Source organism: Mesocricetus auratus, unplaced genomic scaffold, assembly GCF_017639785.1.
Source record: "Mesocricetus auratus isolate SY011 unplaced genomic scaffold, BCM_Maur_2.0 Super-Scaffold_100021, whole genome shotgun sequence".
Lineage (NCBI taxonomy): Eukaryota > Metazoa > Chordata > Mammalia > Rodentia > Cricetidae > Mesocricetus > Mesocricetus auratus.
The window spans coordinates 18119746-18144512 of NW_024429202.1; the positions used below are offsets into that span (position 1 = coordinate 18119746).

General features: G+C 39.1%; 1 protein-coding gene across 1 annotated transcript in view; it reads left to right on the forward strand.

Annotated features, from left to right (window-relative positions):
- The window catches only part of Col9a1 (collagen type IX alpha 1 chain), an 82961-nt gene that overhangs the window by 22575 nt on the left and 35619 nt on the right, over nt 1-24767 (forward strand). The window contains 12 exon segments of the mRNA XM_005086519.3: nt 5247-5300; nt 5484-5519; nt 7793-7816; nt 8192-8245; nt 9793-9822; nt 9824-9847; nt 10497-10529; nt 11290-11346; nt 12707-12760; nt 17520-17573; nt 20116-20169; nt 23302-23355. Of these exon segments, the coding sequence (XP_005086576.1) occupies nt 5247-5300; nt 5484-5519; nt 7793-7816; nt 8192-8245; nt 9793-9822; nt 9824-9847; nt 10497-10529; nt 11290-11346; nt 12707-12760; nt 17520-17573; nt 20116-20169; nt 23302-23355 (528 nt within the window).

The following is a 24767-nucleotide window of genomic DNA, read 5'->3' on the forward strand; positions in this document are numbered from 1 at the left end:
CCATCTCAGGGAACCTGAGTCTCTCCTCTGGTCTCTGGGAACACTGTGCAGTGTGGCACACAGGTACACATGCAAGCAAAACACACACAATAATAAAACGATTCAAAAAATTAGAAACAAACAGCTGAAATCAGGGTGGGTATAGGAAAGATCAGGACGCACTTCAGTTCCCAGTAATATAAAAAAGGAAAGCTTGTTCCAAGTGAGTGGAGGCATGAGTATGTATGTAGTAGAGGCAGGAAACAGTCAGCACAGAAAAACAACTAAAAAGTCAGCTTGGGAAACAGGAAGCTAGGAATAGGTTTGAGAAGATGTTCAGATACCCAGGTATTTGGCAAATACTTCTCCAGCATGAAGTAGCTCCCACATTTTCAGCCTCTCCGAGCACGTTACTCACATTTGATTTGCTCCGTCATCAGGACCTGATTTATTTATTTTTTGTCTCTGGGTTGCAAAGAGATGGCATTTGTTTTCTAGGATTCCTCAAGTCACTCTCTCCCAATCAACTATTACTTACTTGTTTTGCAAAACCTAAAGGCTTTTCTAAAGAAAGCAAATACCTCAAAACCCATACTTGCTATTTCCAGGAATTTCTGCTGGTGCTGAAGAAAGCTCTGTTGTTCTGAGTGAACAACCCGCTGGATTTTAGCTGTTTCCCAGACATGTGTCTTTTGTTGTGATTAACTCAGTGCAGGTGTTATTTATGTATTCTTTAGTGTTTCAGGAGACACCCTTTGTTTTACAGTTCAAAGCTTCTAGTCTGTTTTTTCTTTGTGTGTGTTTGTGTATTTCAAATGGCAACAAATGAACTCCTGTGGATTAATGTGTAGATAATATCAACTCATGTTTGGATGCTACAAATGAGATTATGTAACTTGTTGGCTATCCAGGCCTTTGAAATTGAATTACTTGAAAGTGTTAGATCCTAGTAAGAATGTTTCTTAAATGTGAGGCCACTAGGTAAGCTACCGGTATAGTACAAGTTGACTTCTTCTCTACCGTTTTATTGAAACTTCAGCCAGCCTTTCATTTTGGAGGAAGGGAGAATTTCGGATTAAGTTTTAAAAATTATGGTTGAAATGTAAACAATTCATCTAACATTTATCTTCATACTGAAATTTAAGTTATATTCAGTCAGAATACTGGACTTAAGTGTCTCTCAGTCTGTCTGTTAGTTTATGTACATAAGATCTTGCAATGTAACTCAGCCTAGCCTGAAACACACAATCCTTCTCCAGAGTGCTAGAATTATAGGCATGTACCACTGTGTCTATAATAACCCAGAAAGTTCTTCAGTTTAGTGGGGCCTTTGAAACTTGCCTCTTAGTAATTACCTTTGTCCCTGAAGTGGTCCATAAGAAGAAACTCAGGACAGAAGAGGAAAGCAAGAGACAGAGGGAAAGAGAGGTGGGAATAGGGAGAAAATTTACTCACGTGTCAGTGTTTCAGGCATTCCTTAGATCTGAGAGAAATTAGCTGGGACATTTTCATATGCTTGGAGTATTTTCCTCAAGTATGGTCACAAATACTACTCCCCTCAGTTTTACCTCAGCCTAGGAAATAGATTGTTCTCATGTTATTTTCCCATGAAGAGGAAAATGTAAAAATTATAAGGACAAATAATTTCCTCAGAGACCCAGGGTTATGTAGCTGCTAGGACAACAAAGGCTTTTGTATTTATTGAATTCATTTTAGGCAACTCAGTTCCTCCTCAAGCTGTTACAACCACCCTGAATGTTCTGGATTTCATCCTCTCCACAGATGCATGGTTGGAAAGAGTAGAGGAAAAGTTACCAATTAAGAACAATGATATGTAGTACAGTAAGAGTTGAAAATGGTTTATGATTGACATGCAGTGATTGCTTGTAAGTACTTTAATGTTTCATGTGCTTCAACCTTTGAATCAGAGCCACTCAGGACTTCTGGAACTGGCAAGTTTTCTGACTGCACTCTCATTGAGGTGCCATTAAGGCCTTTTATAGCCATTGAGAAGGGACATTTGAAAACAGTGAGTAGGAACTCTGCAGAGTGTGCCACCACCTCTGCCTAACCACTGGGGAATGAAACACTTAGGAAAGCACTGGAAGAACTATTTTGACGGTGATCTCGGGGGACCTTGATGCCCAACCTCTTTGTCTTCTGCTCTTTGTTTCACAGTGAAACATATTTTTGGTGATGTTTCAAAAGATGATTACTGGATGATATTTATCTGAATGTAAGAGAGAGACTGTGTTTCCCATGTGCAATGGACTTTTGATAGATTTGTCATTATAGCTATGCTTCTAGTAGTGTGACTTGTCACCAGATGAGCTGCTGGGGTGCTGGAAGGAAACAAGAGGCAGGATGCTGAGGACAGGTATTCCCTGACAAATGACGACATGAGGGCTCAGAGCACAGCCCTATATGGAGCTCTGTCTGCATAAACACCCATATGAAGGCAATTCTCCCTGCCATTGGAGAGATTTCCCTCTGTAATTTCTTTGAAATTAGATTTAGAGAGTTTTATTGCAAATTGGATTTTGAAAATTGTGCATGCTGTATATGTTCATGTACTTCCAGTCTCTCTCCCCATCCATCGAAGTTGAGCCTTTTTTTTTCTCTTGTCGTTATATAGAATAGAGATGCCAGCCAGAGCCTGCTTATAAGCTTGCACCCAAGGGACCACTATGTTAGTCTTATGGGTAATAGTCAACAGAGAGATTATTGCAGGTGCTGTTTGTTGCAGAGTGCTCTGAACACTCTGTAAACAGTATTTTATTCTTACAGGAGCCATATGAGACAGGGAGGAGAAGTGCAATTATGTATAGAGATTGTAGTTAAATTATGTGATGCCATACAGGCACGATGTCAAATGCTTTTTTCTCTTTGAATGGACACAATCTACATCCCTAACAGATGTTTCACAGCAGGAGTACTCGGTAAAGACATTATTATAAAAGGTCAGTGTCCATGAAAATGGCTAGTCATTGAAGAAATCTGAGGAGGCAAAGAAGTGTCATTCTGTGGTTAATACCCAGATTTGGTTTGTTTATAGGGACCTTTCTGAATGAGGAATAGCATTAGAACACTGTGTAGTTAAGCAACATGCACAAACACGCAGTAGTAGGTAGGGTCAGGGTCTGGGCCAAATAATCAAAGAGTATATAGAAGAGAAGAACCCTTCTACACAAAAGGCGAACCTAAATTTAACATGTTCATTCATCATGTATTGAGTGTGTTTGATGCCAGGGGCAATGTTCTAGGACTCTATTGAGTGTGGAGTCCTTTCTCCTCCTTTTCCTTTGTTTCCTCTCCTCCCCCTCTCTTTCTCTCTCTCCTCTCTCTCTTTCCCCCTTCATGTTTCCCATCTTCTCCTCTTCTCTTTCCCTTTAGTCCAAGCCATGGTCTTGCGTTACAGTAGTCAAGCAACTTGAATGTAGCCCAGACTGGCTTTGGACTAGCTGCTTTCTCACCTCAGCCTCCTGGGTGCTGACATTACAGTCATGAACCACTGAACCTGGCAAGCTTAGACTTTTCTACATGTTATTTCATAGCAGACTTCACTGCAACACCCAACACCAAATCTTCTTTCAACTCAATTCAAAGAACTTTTCTACAATAGACATAATTACTAAGATCCTATGAAAGGGATTATAAATGCGAGTGGCTTGGAATAGCCTCCATGTTATCTAACATTTGCTTGATTATGCTTTGATACATTACATATATAGTAGTTATGAAATACTCTGCTGTTTCAATTATTCCAGTCACAAAATGAAGAAGTTGACTTTGTGTATGGAAATTGAGTAGGATTTATCTTTGAAGGTGTATATGTGAGGTGGGACTTATAGGATCCACTAAACATGCCCCATGGTTTTGAAAAATGTTTGTACAAAACACACACCAAGAAAGTACTCCTGGTTATGTGGTATCTTTGCTACATCTGGGAAATCAAACAGTTTATCACTATTAGCATTTAGAAATTAATAATATCACATGTCTTGTTCATTCTGCATAGTTTTGTAATTTGGCTAGGGGAAAATGAATATTGAAATCTTTTTTGTTGTTTTTACAAGATAGGGTTTCTCTGTGTTGTTTTGGAGGCTGTCGGTCCAGTCTGGCCTCGAACTCACAGAGATCCGCCTGACTCTGCCTCCCGAGTACTGGGATTAAAGGCGTGCGCCACCAACGCCCGGCGAATATTGAAATCTTAAAAATTGTATATGTTTATTATTTTTTGTTGTTTGTAAATTTCTAGTAACTAGTGCTTTAATTTCTTTGGTTCACCTTATGGAATCGCTAGAGGACTTGATAAGGAAAAGATGTAAAAATGTCAGGGCTGGAGAGATGACTGAGCAGTTAAAGCTTACTTTTTCTGCCAGGGACTGGAGTTCAGTTCCCAACAGTCATGTTGGACAGCTCACAATCACAGGTGTCTCTAGCTCCAGAGGATCTGTTGTTGTCCTGTGTCCTCCTTAGGGACCTGAGCTCGCTCTCTCTCTCTCTCTCTCTCTCTCTCTCTCTCTCTCTCTCTCTCCTCTCTCTCTTTCTGTCTCTCTCTCTCACACACACACACACACACACAATTAAAAACAAAATAAAACATGTAAAAACGAAAGGCCAAACATTTTATATGAATCACCTAAAAGCATCCATTTGTTATTTATGACATGAATTTTGGCAGGGTTTCCATAAATTTCAAGAGGCCTCTCTCTCAATGAATATTTTTCAAATATTGATAATACAGATTTTTGGGATATTTATATGCATGTATACACAAATACACATATGTGCACATATATTTATCTTTAGGAAAATAGAACTTCAAGATTACATTACAAAGACAATATCTAAAAATGTCTAATTAGAAGGAAAAAAATTATAGAAACTGAAATTCATTTGTCAAATTTGGAAATGTGGCCTGCATGCAGTTTTATCATGGTTCCACATATGCTTTTTAATTGAAGAAGGTGATTAAATAAGCATTAATAGGAACGATAAGAATAGAAAATATATTTGATATTTAATACATCTTAGAACGGGATATGATGGCTAGACTCATACACTAGGCTTAATCTATCACAGCAGGTAACATGAGAAGTAAAATATGTAAATATTTTAAATAAGGATATATTGGAGAGTGTAACTTAATAAATACTTGCATTATCCATGTGTTAATCAACCTACAGATAGTGAAATAGAAGCTTTCTGCCCAGTGGTTCTAGGGCTATTCTGAAAGTGCTGACATCATTTTCTTCCTTCATTAGGGATTAACAGGGCCTGATGGATCCCCTGGCTCCATTGGACCAAGAGGACAAAAGGTAAGTTAGCCACTTGGTGTTAATTATAGAGTGTTTGCAAATGCCAACAAAACATCTCAAGAGAACGCTTGCAAATCAGCTGAAACACTGAACATCAGGTGGACTGGATTAATGATTTTGGTATCTATTCAATTTGTATACATCCATATTCATGCTGCAAACTGATTGTTTTTATTTTTTTAGGGAGAACCTGGTGTGCCTGGATCTCGTGGATTTCCAGTAAGTATTAGCAGTGATAAAGGAACAAAACTGACAATCCACCTTTAGGAAACTTTCTGCAGTGTGAAGGAAAATGTGATGCAGGTTTCTACGTATTGCACATGACAAAGGATATATGACCCATATGGTACGGTAACTGTGCCTCCTGTTAGTATGGAAGTCTGAAGGCATAGGATAAGTACACGTCCATATCAGGTGGGGTTTCTTAATGCGATTTCATTTTGCAGCAGAAAGAGGCTTTCTCTGTAGCCCAGGCTAGCCTGGAGGTTACCATGTAGCTGGGGCTGCCTTTAATTTCATAGTGATCCTGCTGGGTTGTGAGCCACAATGCCTAGCTGCAGCTGACATTTCTGCCTCAGTGCTAGGAAACACTGAGCGATAGTAGCAAGGATCCTGCGTGGTCTAATTTAAGTCTCGGCAATGGTCATGCCCCTCACAGCTATATACGTGATAAGATCTCAGCCGGTGAGCTCTCACCCGCCTCGTCCCTGCGTTGCTCACCAGAGAAGCACAGGGTTATCTCGGTGCGCAGAAGGACTAGGTTCGCCTTTTTTCGCTCAATCTTTGCCCTCTTTGCTACTGTCATCAGTCTGTGTCCTCTCCCCATTTGACCTGCTTCCTTTGCTTCCTTCTATCAACCCTTCTCTTTTTATTGGTCGTCTTGGTTCCCTGTGGCGGTTTCACTTCTGCTTGTACATCAAGTGCATAAACATTATATCGTAGAATTATCATATATTTTAAATTATTATCTTTTTTTTGGTACTACGAGACAGGGTTTCTCTGTATTGTTTTGGAGGCTGTTGGTCCAGCCTGGCCTCGAACTCACAGAGATTCGCCTGCCTCTGCCTCCCGAGTGCTGGGATTAAAGGCGTGCGCCACCACCGCCCGGCTTAAATTATTATAATGAGCATTACTTATGCAATTCTATATAAAATCTAGGAGTCACAACTTCAAAAAAGGAGACGTTTGCCTTCCCGAGACTGACTTACTTGGCCCACCATGATCATCTAAGCTGCCGCGGCTTTCTTGCTTGCTGGAGTGTGTTGTATATTAGATACCGCACTGGGAACGGGGATGGGGAGGCCAAGTAAGATATGGCTTCGGCCTGTGATTGTGTATGGTCTGGTGTGAATAAAGGGATATGAAGGACAGAGGAAAGGGAGGTAAAATGATGATCTTTAAAACCAAATGGCATATTCCATAAAGATCCCATTAGCAGTTATTCCAGGAGTGTTATCAATTCAATTTAAATACCTGTTACAGGTAGTGTGTGGCAATAGACTCATACCTGTTAAAAGTGGGATACATCGGGGCTGGAGAGATGGCTCAGTGGTTAAGAGCATTGACTGCTCTTCCAGGGTCCTGAGTTCAATTCCCAGCAACCACATGGTGGCTCACAACCATCTGTAATGAGATCTGGTGCCCTCTTCTGTCATGGAAGGGTACATTCAGGCAGAACACTGTATACATAATACATAATTTTTTTAAAAAAAAGTGGAATACATCCATTTTAAACATTTATTTTCTTTATTTATGCATGTGTGTGTGTGAGAGCCTGCATGAGTTTAAATGTACTACATACATGCAAGTCCCTTGAAAGCCAGAAGGCATTGGATTTCCTGGCTTTGGAATTGAAGGTGATGTGAGCCACCCGACGTCGGGGCTGGGATCAGGGCTTGGGTTCCCTGTAATAGTGGTAGCCCTCTTAACCACGGAGTCATCTCATTAGTCCAAAAGGGAATTTATTTATGAAAAAGAGTTTTACTCCTTTGCCTCTCTGTGCCTACAGCTTGTTTATGAGATTGTGTAAATATCATTTATTACAACTCATAAAGCTGTGTTGTCTTTAGTACAGATTTCTTATAGAGATGAAGAAAGTCTTTAAACTCTCTGGTTGTGATGGCCTTTCTGTGAGCGAGGGCAAACATAAGTACCTTCTTTACTAATGTGGGTGAGGGCGAGCACAAGCGGCCTCTTCTGTGGCTGAGGGCAAGCGTAAATGGATTCTTTACTGACTTTTAAAAATTCCTAACAACACAGTTCTGGTCAGCGTAGAATCAAAGCAGGCTTGAGGGACAGAAACAAACTTCTGGCTTCACCTGAGGCAGAGTGACATTGCTTCGACCATTCAGGGATTTCTTTCCAGTGATCATCCCTTGTCTAATTACACAGTGTTAAGAGTTTCAGCCTCTTGTGAACTGAGCCATGTCTATGACTATGTTTATATGATGTTTAAATCACAAGCCATAAATATTTTTATTTTGATCTTTTAGGGCCGTGGTATTCCAGGACCCCCTGTACGTATAACTTAATTGTTTATTTTTTGACATATTCTAGAAAATATTCTATTTCTAGAAGCATGACCCGATCCCATGCCTACTGTTTAAATCAGTGGGACTTATAGATTTTTCTGTTTGATGTTATAGAGCTCCTAATGACAGCATTGCTATTCTGCAAAACAAAAATGCCAATTAGGAAAATGACCAATTTAGGGAATTTCTGTTCCCTGTTAAATAATTAAGGTTTTGCTAAATGAATTATTGTCATGCTGCAAGCCAGCATGAACAAAGATGGGTAATTCTAACTCTGTTCTTTATCATCTTTGATAGCATTTATGATAGACTGTAAACATTTTTATAAATCGTTTTTTCCCTTTGATTTGTTGACTTCAGGGTCCTCCTGGGACCACAGGACTTCCTGGAGAACTTGGCCGTGTAGGACCTAGTGTAAGTACCATGGTATCTTTTGATTGACATTTGATAATTTGAAAGGAGGTGCTACTGATGAAGGCAGATCACCCCAATGTGGCACCACCCCCTGAAGTCCCCAAAACTGTACATGAGGTTTGTTCCAGTTAAGCGTTTCTTCCTAACTTACAGATTCAGTTTCATATTAGGGAGTATCATACCATTATTATGCTCTCATCTAGGATTGGAATCCAGTGTTTTTTTGTGTTAAACTATCCATATGAAATTAAACAATTAAAAATTATCACCATGTATATTCATAGTAGAAGCATTAAATTATAACCAGAATTAATTCTAATTAAATAGAAAGAAACTGAACTTGACTGAGAAAACTGTTGATTAAAAAGTGCTAATGTGATATCCTAAAAACATTAAAAAATGTTCAAGCATTAATATTCTGAGAAGGTAGGAAATTATAACCTGGTTGAGGGGAGGAGTCATATGGCATGCATCTTTCTTGCTCTGTACATGTGTTTCCTGTTTGCAAAGTTACTCACATATATGTTACAAATGAAGGAATAACACAAATAATTGTGTATTTAAAATTATTACGATCCTTCTGACCTTTTGTGTAGAATATTAAGAAAGAAACTGTACCAATAGTAAAAGCAAGGCATTCAAAGTAATTTGAACCCATTTTCATCTGAATGGATTATTATTTTAATTTAGCTATCATTGCTCCACTGTCCATTGCAAGAGTTCAGTGACAGATCAGGCGAGGGGTTAGCAGAAGTAAGACACAGGTTCACGAAGACGGATCCTCCACTCTCATATTCAGGATGGGTACAGGCTTCCTTTTGCTTTAATTATCTGGGTGACACTAGCAATACTGGCTACTCTGGTTTGTAAACCAACTGGATTAATACATGGGATTTTTGGCTTGTGCTTGAGTGATCATCCTATTGGTAACCGGCTTTGGGCCCCACCCCATGTCTTCCTTTGCTTTGCTTCCCATCTTGGTAAGACTAGAATTTCTTTTCTTTTTTTTTTAACCTTTTTATTACTTTAATTTTAAATAGCTTGCTTCACATGTCAATCCCAGTTCCTTCTCCCTCCCCTCCTCCCGCAATCCCCCACCATCCCCCCCCAGCCTCCCACCCTATCCCCACTTCCTTCCACATAGGGGATATCCAGAGTCTGTCATTTCACTCAGGGCAGGGTCCAGGCACTCCCCTAAGAGTCCAGGCTGAAAGAGCATCCCTCTTTGTGTTATGGACACACGATGACTGTTTGTATTCCAGGGATAGACACTGATCCACTGCCCAGGGCCCCATAGGTTGCCCAGGCCTCCTCACTGACTTTCACACTCAGGGAGTCTGGATCAGTCCCATGCTGGCCTCCCAGCTGTCGGTCTGGGGTCTTTATTTTCCTGGTGTTGGACGGCTAATTGGGTTTTGGTGGTAGATCTATGCCTGCCTGAGTTCTGCTAGACTTTCCGGCAATGCCTTTCTCCCATACCTCCTTGGTTTATGTATGGTGTTCTGAATCTTGTGTAACTACTGTGTCTCTATTTTGAAATGACCTAGGGTGACCCTGGGAAAAGAGGACCACCTGGCCCCCCCTGGACCCCCAGGACCCAGTGTAAGTAATTTCTAGCTTAAATTTCTTTTGTATCTGAGAGTAGGAACTGAAGAAATCTCAGAAACAAACGTGGGAATATTAATTAAGTCATTGTTAGGCGTGTTCAAAATACTCACTGTGTTTTTCTTCTCTTTTCTTTTTTTAATCTTCTCAGAGCCTGGTTCATTTTAGAACCAGAAAAGTAGAGGAACCACAATAATATAAAAGATGGTTTCTCACAGAAGTCTTGTTTGTAGTTTTTGATAGTTTTTATTTTTTAAGAACTTAAAAACATTGATGTGCAGAAGAAACATTTTCAAAGGAATTGGTTCTTGCTAAATTTTTCATAGTAGAAATAAAAAAATAGTTTGAGTATGTGATACTCTATGTTTTCATTCATGTGCCAGAGTTCCCTACTTTGTCTATATTGGCAGTCATTTAATCTCCCCAGTGAGATGACCAAGTATAGTTTGGGGATCTTTAAAGGTATCACCCATCAATAAGTCTTCAAATATTAACATATGTTTCTATTTTTCCTAGTATTTCATCTAAACAATACCCTTACAATATTTTTGCACTCTTATTATATATTGCAAAAATATACCATATTTTGAAAATTCTATTGTTCATGCTATTTTTATTCTTAACTTTTGTATTTTACTAACTTCAGGGAACAATTGGATTTCATGATGGAGACCCACTGGTAAGATATTTCCTTTGAGTATAATATGGTTTCTAATTCTTTCTTATTAGCATATATTACTACAAAGCAATGAGTTTAATCGTGATGTTTTATACATGTGTGCAACATAGTACTTTTCATCTAAAGACGAGGTGAGCTGTCTTTAAAGTGATCTGAGTGGGATATGCTAGACTTCCATGTTTTACTTTAACCCAGACCACAGAGCCACATGGACTGATGACTCGTGTATTCTCAGGCTATAAGATCCCCCCTTCCCCCCTCCACTGGAGAATTGTTTCTTCTTTAGCCTTTGACTTTATGCCTGAGGTGTGATTCTTTTCACTGAGCACCCCAATTTTTGGAGACGCTTTATGTTTAGATGGGCAGTCAAATGACAGTGGTAAAAGGCACTGATGTGATTTGGGCCCTGTGGTGAAATGCTGTGACCTCTGGATGGGGCTATTTCAATGGGGAAGGCAGAAGGGGCCAGGAAAGGTCATGCTACACTCCACTGTTTTAAGAATGTCTTTTCTTTCACTAGATCTGAAATATATATGACAATGTATTAACGTGTAACATGTGGAAGGCTTGCACATGGCAGGATATCTGTTGAATTCTCTGTATTTTTCTATATTTAAAAGGAAAACAAAGGAAAGGGATATTCAGAATTATTTAATGATTATAATTTCTTTGGGGTTCTATGCCTGGACTCCTTGAAAAAAATCCACATTATCACAAAAGGTTGCTCTAGTTTACCCCTCTCCCCCCCTCTCTTTGTCAGTGCCCCAATTCCTGCCCACCAGGTCGCTCTGGATACCCAGGTCTACCAGGCATGAGGGTAAGAATAATTCCATTGTTTTATCCTCAAGAGTATGAGGAACATTTAACCACAGGTTCTGGATGGATTAGTCAAGTCTGCCTTTGGTCTTTCTGTCTGTGCTATAATCCAGCCCAGATATTCTGACTAGTGCCCCCGATGGCCCCCTACTGAGGAGCCTGTGCTCAGTTACAGAATGTAGTTCTGGGAGGAAACGCTCACAGCATGTGCTGGACCAGGAAACAGGGACATGAAAGCCTGGGCTTGATGTTTGCCTTCTTTGGGAAAAGACAGTGGTGGGGATGTGGAGGGAGACTGTGGATATATACACTGTGTATATGAGAATTTCAGAATGCTCTGGTAAACACGTAATTGGGTAAGCAGCAGAACAGATTTTCCTGAAAGTGTTTTTCTCCCACCCTTACATCATGATACTTCAAAATATCTATTTTGGAAAAAAAATAAATGCTGGGGATAAATTGCTTTCCCCTCCAACCTCTGAGTATAAAGTGATTTGGAGAAATTCCAGATCCTGCCTGCTCTGCTATGATCTGGAAGTCCCTGAGGCGAGAGGCATGGGTTTTCCAAAGGGTTTTCTCTAATTGCAATTTGGTGATTCTCTGACTGTGGAAGGTTTAGGCCTATCTAGGAGGAATATTATTTTTCCAAAACACCAGAGAGAGAGGCGAAAGGTCCAGCAGACCTAATTTGGGAACCCTGTCTCACAGTTGGCTGGGTGTTACTGCTCACAGCCCATGTGGGATTGGCATAGATGCCCCTGCAAACCCCCCCTGCACCCCAGTGCCATGGCTTTTGTTTTCATCCTTTGCTCCTTCCTTTTTGCACTTCCCAGTGTGGAAGGAAGAGACTGTGCATCTAAGACGTCTATTCTCATGCCAGCCCTTCCTCTGCCCCAGGAAGGAGTTGGTTATAGAGGAAGAAGATGGGATTTTAAAGCAAGCCGTCATCAGAGAGCAAGGGATAGCTGGTTCAGCTTCTGAACCAGTTAAGTTACTTGTGCTGAAGTGGACAGACATCTCTCAACCTAACCTTGCTAGGGAAACTGGGGAAACTGGAAGAGAAGGCGGGTACCAGTGCACTGTGTTGCTGAACTGGGTAGCAGGGTAGTTGCTAGTCTATAGAGGAGTGTTTCCCTTTCAATTAAAGCTGATGCTTATTGTACAAGTGAGTCACAAAGTGTGCGTGGTGCCATTACAGCCTCCAAGGCAGTGTTGTGCTTTGTGACGTAGTCTTTCGTTGTAGTATTTTAGCACAGATTTAGGGAGGCAGAGCAGTTTTATGAGCCTTCTGGCCACTTTTGGCATCAAGGCCAATGCAACTTCATTTATTTGTATTTTTCTATTTTTTGAATGTTTGTTAGGGTCATAAAGGTGCAAAAGGAGAAATTGGTGAACCAGGAAGACAAGGACACAAGGTAAGGGAAATGTGTTTTTAGTGGGTCAATTGTGATTAAGAGGCAGTGATAATTTTCACTACAAGGAACTTTAAGGAACAGTGAAGTGTGATATTTTATTTCATTGGCAAGTAAATGCTTGGTGTATTCTAAGAACAGTATCTTAAGCTGATCAGTTATTGAAATGACAAACAGAGCATCAGAATTTTCCTATTTGCCCCCGAATTGACTGCATTTTTTTCTGTTTCAAAGACATCATATTTAGATTTTTTTAAAAAATCAAAGCTGGTGAAGTCCAACATTATGCCATTAGTTGTTTTACCTTCCTGTAGTTGTAAAGTTGCACACGTGATTTGAAAGTAGGAAGCATGGGATTTAGCAGGTAATTGGCTTGGAAGTCCTCTTCTCAAGATCTGAGCTAATTTGTCCATTTATTTCTCATTTCATTTCACCACAACTTTGGTTTGATGTAGCTGGAAGTTAATGATAACATGTTCTTAACATGTTATCTGGATAGAAACATAGAATCTATATCACATTGGGGTTGACATGCCCTTCCAAAAGAAGGCTAAAAAGTACTTAAAACAAGGCGACTTTGTTGCCATTTCTTCATTTATAGGTATGTAATAATTTCACTTCCTGCATAGTTGACTCTTTCTCTTAGTAAATTTTATATTATTTTAGAAGTCATACCACTCTTTTTAGTGAAGGACTGCTAGACTTTGTTGATTTTGTCTGTGCATATCATTGCTAGGTTATCCTAAAATACTAGCCTTTTCTTCAGCAGTAATGAGCAGGAGAGGCAATTTAGTTTTTGAGTAAAATATTGTTGAGTATTAGCATCCTTGAACCCCTCAGCCCAAATCAGTCTGTTGAATAACCTCACTTGTATAATGAGGATAAATAGGCCAATTTTCTGTGCCCTATTACACTTTGCAAATTATTTTCAGTCATTTATTAGGAAGGCTGTGGATAGTTAAGGTATGTTATTTATCTGGAATGAAACAGCTGGGTTTCTGATGTCAAACTTGAATAAAACAGAAAAGGTGAATGCCATGTTTCTCTGCATGCCTATTCCTCTTCTGAATTTTAAATTTTATAATTTTGAAAATCCAACCAATATTTATCAACTACCTGCTATGTGCCATGGTTTATTCAAAGTTCTGAGAGTTCAGAAGTGAACAAAATAACCACAAGGCATTGACTAAATTGAACATAACATATTACTATACAAGAAGACTAGCTAGTTACTAAACCAGGCAAACAAGAACATTAAATTAAATTACACTGAGAGATATTTGTGAGGTATGTGTAGTAGCAGACAGTAGACTTCCATTCGTTCGAATGCTTTCATCCATTCCTCCCTGTGATGTTGACCTCTTCCCTCTGGGGAATCACCCCCTTATCCTACAGGACTTGGAGCGGTTAATCAGGGCATTTCTCCCTCATGCCCATCAAACTATTATTTTTGGTGAGCACAGATTAGCTAGCTACATGGAACCTAAAATTTGTTTTTGGTCTTCATGTGAGAAACTTGTTTTTTTTCATGTTAGTCAATTGGATAAATTTCCACATTGATGCTAAAGATTTCTTGAGTTCATCTGATATTTTTGTGCAAACTGAAAATTTAAGTAGTGACTTTCAATATTGGTATGAGAAGGTGGGATGGCAGTCGGTCATTGATGATTGATACCTGGATGGACTGAGCCTTAACGGACAGCAGAGGGGCCTGGAGGTCTACAGTTGGCTCACAGATCCACAATCTGACTTTAAATGTATCCTACAAGCTAACAAAAGAAGATTTGAAAACCTCGTGAATAGAAGAATAACTAGTGAAATCCTAACACTAAAACTATGGTCCTGGAATCATCAAACTGCCATTCAGTCAATATCCATTCAAAATTCCTCCAGTAAAATGATAATAAATAAGGTCTTCTAGACCTGTCATTTAAAACTTGTGAGTATTGATTAGGTGTATGCTTTTTGACTGCAGGAGAAATGTTTAATTCAAACGCATTATTTTATGTTTTATGGGAAATCAATGAGAAATAGGCCATCCGCTAATAAGCAAATTTTCAGCGGACTATCAATCATTACTGTTTGTGCACTGATTTGATAGCTCTGTAGAAAAAACAAGTAGCATTTAATCATAGTCACGAGGTGCTGGAGAAATGGCTCAGCAGTTAAGAACACTTGTGGCTCTTGTAGAGAGGACACTGGTTCAGTTCTCAGCATCCCCATGGCAGTTCAATCCAGTTCCTGGGGATTTGACATCTTCTTCTGGCCTCTGCAGGCACTGAACACACACACACACACACACACACACACACACACACACACACACACACACACAGAGGCAAAACACCCATACACATAAAGTAAAAATAAATATTTGATAGCACTCACGTAGTTATTATCCACACCATGAACCAGCTAATTTCAGCAGTGTCTAACTTGGCGCTGCCGTTTTCCACTATCAATCATAAGTACTAGAGGATTACAGCCTGAATTTAATTATGATACTAAAGACAGTAACATGTTTGTAATTCACTTAAAAATTAAGTTCTGGGGCTCGTGAGATGGCTCATTGTGTAAATGTTCTTGCCTGTCAACTCTACCTTAGTGTCATGCCCCAAATCATGTGCTAGTAAGAGAGAACCAAATTCCATAAGTTGGTCTTTGACCTCCACAGATGCATATGGTACAGACATGACCCCTCTGAGTAAATAAATGCAAAAATTTAAGTGTAGTTCATTGAAATATAATCCAGTTTTTTGTACTAAATGGCTAAATGTTATCTATTAATACTACTATTAAATTTTCTGGGTGTACTTGGTTTTTAGTGTGTGTAAAAAAATCTGTAAACATAAGGTATGACCTATGGAAATTATAATGTATTATAATTATCTTTATGTAAACAGTATCTATTAATCTATTAGATATAAATATAATATAAAAGTATAAACAAGAAAATGAGCCAATAAAATATGTATGTTAATAATTGATTAACAGAATTAATTTTAATATATAATATAAATAAGGAATTTTGTTCATGAATAACCTCACAATTAACCTCACAGGGTGAATAGCCTCACACTGAAATTTAAAATGGTATATTTAGAATTTTCTCAATTTATAGAGTTGCCTTTCCATAAGAGACAGAAGTCAGACCTTGCTCCTTCTTTTTCTTCTGTGATGCTGGAGATTTGAACTCAGGGCTTTGGCAAACTTGACCAGTGCTGTGCCATTGGACTATATCCACAGTCTAGGAAGCAGGCTTCTTTATAGTATATTCTAACATCTCAAAGTATAATAGACTTTATAAAATAGCAAAAAGTCCAAATAACAATCAGACCATATGAGAGAAGGTCCCAATGATAATAAAAACCCAAAGGCAGATTACTTTGAACAAACTTCAGCTGTATTCAAGCCTAATTAAAGAAAATGGCATAACTTTACTCATTAAAAAAACAGAAAAAGAGTTTACTAAGTAGAGATATTCACTGACTTTGAGGATGAAGCAGAGCAATGTAGTTTAACACAAAGCAAATGGTGTTTTTGTGACAATACTCCCAAGGGTTCTGTTTGTAAATTGTGTGTGTGTGTGTGCATGCGCACGCATGTGTGTGTGTGCATGTGTATGCAGTGTGCATGTGTGTGTTGTGTTCGCATTCATAGGCACACACACCTGTGCAAACATGTGAGGTCAGTCAAGCACATTGGGTGTCCTGTTTCATCAGTCTCTGCTTGTTCCATTGAGACAAGGGCTCTCAGTGAACCTGGAGCTAATCTAGCAGCCACAAGCATCGGACTCTCTGTCCCTGCTGCATCTCCATATCACTTGGGTGATAGGACATGTGCAAGCCATAAGCAGTGTTTTTCATGTAGGTTCTGGGGGACCCAAACCCAGGTTCTCATGTTAGCACAGCAAGCATTCTTACCCACAACACCATCTGTCCATTTCTGATCATTGATTCAAGTTCAGCTGGAAAAGTAAACACTTAGGCAAATACAAAAAGAAGAGTGCCTATAAATAAAACATAGAGAAATTCTTGCTACTGGAGAGGAAAATGTAGTATAAACATTCAGCAAGTAAAAGTTTTGGTGACAGTGACATCCCTTACCAGGCCAAAAGAGTAAGATCAGAGCCCTCCATCTCACACTTTCCATACTTCATAGAAAACAATTTTTAGTCAATACATGATACTGAAATAAGTGTCTGATCACTGCAAAGACATATTTTAACCAAAATTAAATTATTAATAAATATTTTTGCATAAAAATGGAATGATGGAATGGCTCAGAGGAAAATATAAATGAATGCTCCTATACTTGGTGGTGAAATCAACCCTTCTGTTAGTGACTTCATAGGTATAATCTATAAAAGAATTGATTTGAATACATTAACATTGTGCATGGTATAAAATTATGATAAGAAAAGGAAAAATATAAATTACAACAAAATATCTTACTGCAAATGGTTTCATAATGTGGTTATATTTTTCTAGTAACATGTGCAACCTAAGTACACTCCCTTCTCTCTCCCCTCCTTCTCTTTAGGAGCCTTGAAAGAACAGCTTTTAAGTTCCCTTGGGTGACTCTGTGTACTTATCTGCATTGCCTGAATACCATGCAATTAACATAGACTACCTATATAACCTAACAAGACACAGTAGAACCATCCAGAGGACATCAAATGCACTTAACATATACTGAGAAAGACCTGGCCTATTCATTTGCTAGTTAATATTTACTGTGATTTTTCTCTGCTGATTTTTAGGGTGAAGAAGGTGACCAGGGGGAACTGGGAGAAGTTGGAGCTCAAGGACCACCGGTAAAGTATTTCTTTAATGTTTATCTAGGATAAGGAAATATATTTAATGGCTCAGTATTATCTTCTCTTTAGCATGTGGATTAATAGCTTATGGCATATGAATGTGATATTCTCTGTGCTTCCAGCCACCCAGGACCAGGCAGCCACTGCCTTTTCAAAATTAGAGTCCACATTGTACCTTTAAGAATTTTTTAAGAGAAAAGTTCTATGTAAAATTATATATAACCTGCCTCCAAGACTTCATAACCTGAAGGCAAATGTTGAATGCCAAGACGATGATACATTTCAAATTCTGCAGTGCTCTGGCCTGACAGAAGAGAACATCTTGTATACCTTGAACACGAAGTGGGTTTATAATCCGTGGAATTACTGTAGTTCATGCCAAAGAGTGATCACAAATTAGAATGTTCTTAGTGGCTCATAACAATGTCTCTTTCTGCAGTTCTGCAACTGCAGTTCTACAAGACAGTTGGACATAAACATACTTCAAGTTTAAGACGTTCACTAGATTGAAATTCATGTTAATTTTGTACCATATGGAAACACAATTGTTACTCTTTGTCCTAGTCTAAATTATAGAAATAATAACTGTTGAAGATTCCTTGAACATTTGAGGCTTGCTGCAGCATAGCTGATGTAAAAGATTATCACCAAAAAGCCAGTGAAGACAACCCAAGTTCTCTTTCCCGCATTTCTTGTCCCCTCAGGACTATTCTTTTGTAAAAAAGTGATTTTATTTATTTATTTTATATGTATGAGTATTTTGCATGCATGTATGTATTGCACCATGTATATACAATGTTTACAAATGCCAGAAGATGCCTTAGAACTCAAGTAATAAACAGTTGTGAGCTGCCATGTTGGGAGCTGAGAACTGGACCCAGGTCTTCTGCAAGAGAAGCCAGTGCTCTTAACTACTGAGCTATCTCTCCAGACCACAGGACTATTCTTTAAAAGGAGTTAGAAGGGCTGTGCAGGCCAATGTTTACTTAGAGTTTAAGGCTAAAAGAAATGGTTATGAGCATCTAAAAATGGTTTCTTTTTTCTGGGCCTCATGAGACCTTAAAGAACTTTGTGGAAGAGTCCAAATATTTTCTCCAGAAGTTTGTCTTCCCTAAATCTTTGTTAGGAGGCATTAAGGAGCTGGACTCTTATTTCCTGGGGGAAAGGGCCAGATAGTGTAGTTTGCTTGCTTTTGCTTTTTGGATCTAATGAAAATTATGTTTGGGTTTATATATTTTCAAGAAATCTGTTCTCAAAGATTATGGAGTCATGTTGTGTAGCTCAAGGGGTCCAATGAGAATTACTCTCAGAATTTTCTGACCTGGTGTTCAGGAGGAAGTATGTTCAAATGTTTCTGGAGAATTCACAGATTTTTTTAACTTCTTAATATACAAGCACACTTATAAAGCCATGCATATATGTATAAAAATTTCTATGGTGTATTTGTATAAGGATCAGTCATTTCAAGGACTTATTTATGGGGTTCATGTATAGAAACTACTTAAAATTTTTTTTCTTATGTACGGGAATTACCTACAGAGTCAGTAAACAAGCTATACATTAGAGTGCTTAATCTGATATGGTCACATTTCACTTGAAAACCTAAGTTGTTAATCCAGCCTGGCTCATACTGTACTGGGGAATTTCAGACAATTTCTGACTGACTAACATGCAGAGAATTTGTGATTGAACTAGGTAGATGAAGGCTGCTGCTGGAACAGTCCATCTTTTCCAAGATGAAGACAATAGCCACCCTAAAGCACGGTTATCTTAAGCCAGTGCAGAAAGTCAGCAGATGTCAATAGTAGCTGGCCTCCAGTGGGGCATTCACTCACAGCTGTGCCCCAGGGAGCATCCATGCTCACCCTTTACCAGGTGCTTTATGGAAGAATCCTTTACCACGAAACTAGCGACATCTCAGTACTGAAAGAGAGCCTGAAAACCTCTCCACTCTCATGTTTAGGCTTCTTCACTCCTGCGCCTGTGATTTCTTACTATGCCACGCTGGAGTTCAGAACACCCTTTATCATAGGAATAGAATAATAAATACTGGTGACAAGCGGTTGATGGACAGTCTAGCTCTATTTCTGGCAATACACTTTTATGGGTTCAGCTGGCATGGTCTTCCTTTGGTAGCACGGATTTGTAGGTAGCCTTTAAGAGTTAAAATAGTGTTACTCCCTAACACACCCCAACAAGGTGGAAATGGGAATGTGGGTTCTGTCCGTGAGTTAAAAAAATGTCAAAAACACTGTCACAGTTGCTTGTATTTACTTATTTTTTGCCATTATCAACCATTTTGTCGATTCAATTTGCATGGAGTTATATACGTCTTTAGAATTTTACCAAAGGGTTTTTAAGCATTATAATTTTACTTGAATTTTTCTTTCTAAACTAGAAATGTTTGCCTATGTATACTGTCACTATCTCTTAGGGTCTTCTTTCATTATGATGACATGCTTTTCTTGGATCAGCATCTGCAAAAAGTGTGTGCTTTGACTGAAATAATTTACCACCCATCTCCTCCTTGCTTTTCCAGGGAGCTCAAGGTCTGAGAGGCATCACCGGAATAGTTGGAGACAAAGGAGAAAAAGTGAGATATCTATGATAAAGGCATAATATAAAAGTTATTTTTACCTTCAGAAACAACACTTCTTAGTTTATCTTTCATGTGTTTATGTTTTTTTCCTTTTGGTTTTTCAAGACAGGGTTTCTCTGTAGCTTTGGAGGCTGTTCTGGAACTTGCTCTGTAGACCAGGCTGGCCTCGAACTCACAGAGATCCACCTGCCTCTGCCTCCTGAGTTCTGAGATTAAAGGCATGTGCCACCACCTGTGTTGATATGTTTTTATAATACCTAATACAATGCATATTTTGTAAATATTTACAATGACAAGAAAACCATGTGTGGTTATTTAGTATAGAGGTATTTCCTTCCAAATATTTTTGGTGGCATTCATGGCATAGAACCCATGGGCATGGAGAATACTCTCTTAGGTAAAGTAGAGTAAATAGTGATGTAATATTCTGGCTTTGTTATTATTGGTAGCTAGTTCTCACAGTACTGACACAATATTGCGAGTGCTTCTGGTTCAACAAGGCAAAGACAAGGGAAGATAGAAAGGGAAAGATACGATTCAGAGACGATGTCAGTGGCTCTGCTTTAAAAAGGAACCATACAGTCGTGGCCACAGTCAGGATTCTGTCCTTTGCCAGGCTCTTCCGACACTTCCCATGCAAGGCATCTGGGAGCTACAAGGTCCATTTGAAGAACAGGGTTACATTAAATGTATTATTTCTTCAGAGAAGACGATAAGTAGATAAGCAATTATGGTGCAATTAGGGAAGACACAAATCTGAAGTCAGGCAGTGCAAGGAAATTGCAGTGGCTTAGTCTTGATATGACATCTGGGAGGGCAAACCCATGACAAATCTGACTTCAGAAGGTGATAGAAGGATGAGGTGCAGTTGATGGTGAAGGATGAAGGCACAAGATGCTTGGTGGTGTGACTAGGGCTTCTTATTGGCTAGTTCTTTCTTGATTATTAACCCATAACTACCAATTTATGTATTTCTACATAGTCTTATCTTACTGGAGAATGCCTGACTTTCTTCCTCTCTTCCTGGGCTCACATGATGACTCCTTCTCTGTCTACACCTCCCAGAATTCTTCTCATCTTCTAGACCCCCCTATCTTGATGCCCTATTGGCCAACAGTGTTTTATTCATCAATCATTAAGATAAACATATACAGAAGGACAACCCCATCATGTGGGATTGTGTCTAGTGTTTGAGACAGAAACAGTTACTGTTTCTTAAAAAGTTTGTTTTGAAAGCCAGTTGGTAGACTACAGAATGTTTAAAAAATTGTTGCCAGTCCACATTTTGGACCCTAGCCTGTATCAGTTCCACACAGCACAGTGGTTTTTATTTACAATTAAGTAACAGCAAGAGTTCATTGTTGATAAACAATGTATCAAATGAAACCCTTTTCAGAAAAGCTACACATTCTATGAATTGCAGGCCTGAGTTGTCTACCACATTTTCTTAGCTCTCTGTTTTCACACTTGATCTTTTCTAGATATTTCTCTGCCTATTTCCTTTCTTCCATCTCCTCTCAGGCATTTCTTTAAAAAATACACAACACTGAAATCCCAGATATTTTTTACATCTACACTGCTTTAAGTATCAGTCAGTGTGCATCTCTCGGTTTTTAAGTAATACAGTCCATTTATTTCTATGCAGCCAACACCCAGGCTATCATTTTTCACCCATGGATTTAACTCACCCCCACAAAATAGGTGACCTCTCCTTGAAACCAATTACCTGTTCTTGATATGTTCTTTAGTTGAGGTATTTCTCTATTTGATATTTTTCAAAATTTTCATTTCTGTCAAATTGCTTAAAAAAGGGCAGCTCCCCTTGTGAACACAGCTGTGGAATGGTTACCTAGTAACAGCAGTTTGGGTCTGAGCTCATGCTGAACTGCAATAAGGTAGAGAGCGAGCTAGTGCATCAAAGCCACTACTATAATGCAAAGGTTGGGGTGTGCTCACGTAATGCAAGGTGAATGATGAATCCAAGGTCTTTTTCAGGTGTTCTTAATCCTTTCTTTTCTGGTGAATGGAGAATGGCTCTGTTCTGTTCTAGTTTTAGTAATCAAAGAGTTTCAGGGTATCTCTGCTTCCATAGCGTTTGTCCCCTCTTTGGGTCCACTTGTGCCTGAACTTTCTATCACATGTTTTTCTAGTTTTTCATTCTTAGTAGGTCCACCTGGTTTTGCTGGCCTGACATCTATCCAATGCTCACTGACCACTTTCCACTTGTTTTTATCACCTCCTTGCTTAATCTACTTTATTTAGAGACTGTCTGTCCATCCACTGGAGTGATCCCTGTGCTTTCTCATTCACTGAACATCTTGAGATGGAGCATGTATTTTGTCAAGGAGAATATGTAGTGAGCACAACACCCGCTATAGTTTTGTTTTTAAAAGGAAACCACTTTCTAATTCTAATGAAGAAAATAAAGAGATGGGATCTGTAAGGTAGCCAAGTCAGAGATCATTTCCAGAGGACTAGACTTGAGCAGTTTAGACAGTTCCTACGTCATCACATTATAGAGTGTATTATCTGGAGAAAACAAGCTGATTACAATTTATAAAGTGAATATCAATCCAGGAGTAGAGGTATCTGAATCCTCTAAGAGTCTAACAGTTCCCTCTTCTGAGTCACAGTCATGTGATTTACTTTTAATCTAGATCAGGGATGGTGTGCTGGTTTAGAGATGCAAAAGTTCTTCTCACATCTGTGCCACCGCAGGGTCCACTGTAGCTACTGCTAAACTCACACTCGCCTCCAGCATCAGTGAATTCTGAACCTTCTGAGGTTGGCTGCTAAATCTTGTTCAGTAGATCTGCTAAATTCCCTGACTAAGAACCAGTTTTCAGTTCATGTCATCAGTTAAATACAGAGCCATTGTTAACTTAAAATTTCCAGAATGGTATCAAAGATTGTCTCAAGTGCTGTTGGCATGATGAGCAGTCTGCACTGGTGGCTTCATGTCCTAAGCATCTAATGAATGACTCCTTAGTGTTCATTCACAAATACAGTATGCAATAAAAACATAAAGGCCCCTTTTATTCTGGCTGGAATACTTCTTTAGGAATATGATTATGTCCTTTAACATGCATGACTGATCTTAATTTTATTTCTTTGTCTTGTTTCCAGGGTGCTCGGGGATTAGATGGGGAGCCTGGACCTCAGGGCATTCCAGGTGCAGCTGTAAGTAGTTTTTCTTTCACACACACACACACACACACACACACACACACACACACACACACCAAACAAACAAACCAGCGACAGTTTTTTTTAAGCAATGATACTCTCCCTTCCATTCCCCTCTCATACCCTCTTCTCTTCCCTCTTCCCCTCCCCTTCCTTCTACTTTATTCTGATACATCATCTTGTTTTGTAGCCCTGACTGTCCTTCAGCTTACAGTGACTCTCTAGTCTCAGTCGCCCAAATGCTGGGATTACAGATGAACGCTATCACATTCAGCCAAAACACATTTCTAAGGCTTTCCCCCAGTTTTCTTTCTTTTACTTTTTGTCTTTTTGGCTATCCATAAAGATATATACACATGTCAATAATTAAAATGGGAAAATAGAAACCAGGTCTGGTAGTGCAGGCCTGTAATTGCAGCTACTCAAGAGGCAGAGGCAGATGACTTCATGGCTAGTCTGACCAACTTAGTGAGACCCTGCCACAAAATAAAAAGGGGGGCGGGGACATAGTTCAGTGACAGGGTGCTTTCCTGATATGTGAAAGGCCCTAGGCTCGATCCCCAGTGCCAATAAATACATAGAAAAATGTTCAAAGTTTTTCATATTTATTTGAAACTGTCAGCCTTTCTCTTGGGTACAGAGAACTTTTTCCCTGGTTTTCTTAGGGAGCATGCCTATAGTTGCCCATTTGTGTGATTGAGGTTTCCTTTTGCTTTGGTTGTTAGGTTACTTTGACAGAGGTGACCATGTTTCTGGGTCCTAGGTGGTTCTACTTTCTCCTTCTTGATGGTTTCAGATATTGCTCCACACTTGGACTACCATCTATGCATGTGTCATTATTTAGACTGCCTCACACCCTTTTTGAAGATTCACAGATAAAAATTCATCATTACTCATTTATATCACAAAAAAGGTAGATATGACTCATGTAAGACAAAATTTCTCACTATCATGGTACAATGGGAAAGTCAGGATATGACTCATTGATGATCAAATGCTTGAACTGGCATAGGGGCAATTCACAACAGGACGATTGGTCAGGAAAGTCCTTCTGGTAAGGAAGCAACGTGCAGGGAGTGCAGTTGGTGGTGATGTTATTTGTGTTATCACAGGACTCCTGCTGCCTAGAGGAAAGGTATGTTTTGAGACGAGAGGACTGAATGAATGAATGAATGAAATGTTGTAGATGATGTCTAAGATGAAGTTGAGCAGTCTGAGTTGAGAAATGGCAACAGAGAGCCAGGTTAAACCTGGGGTAGCTAAACAATTCTTAAAACCTAAATTTTAAGAAAGACATCTTCTCATCTATTTCTACATATAGCATGTATCGTGGATACTTTTTACAGAAACTATTATTATCGAAGTGGGAACTAAATAGCAAAGAGAAAATACAGTGTCTAATCTGT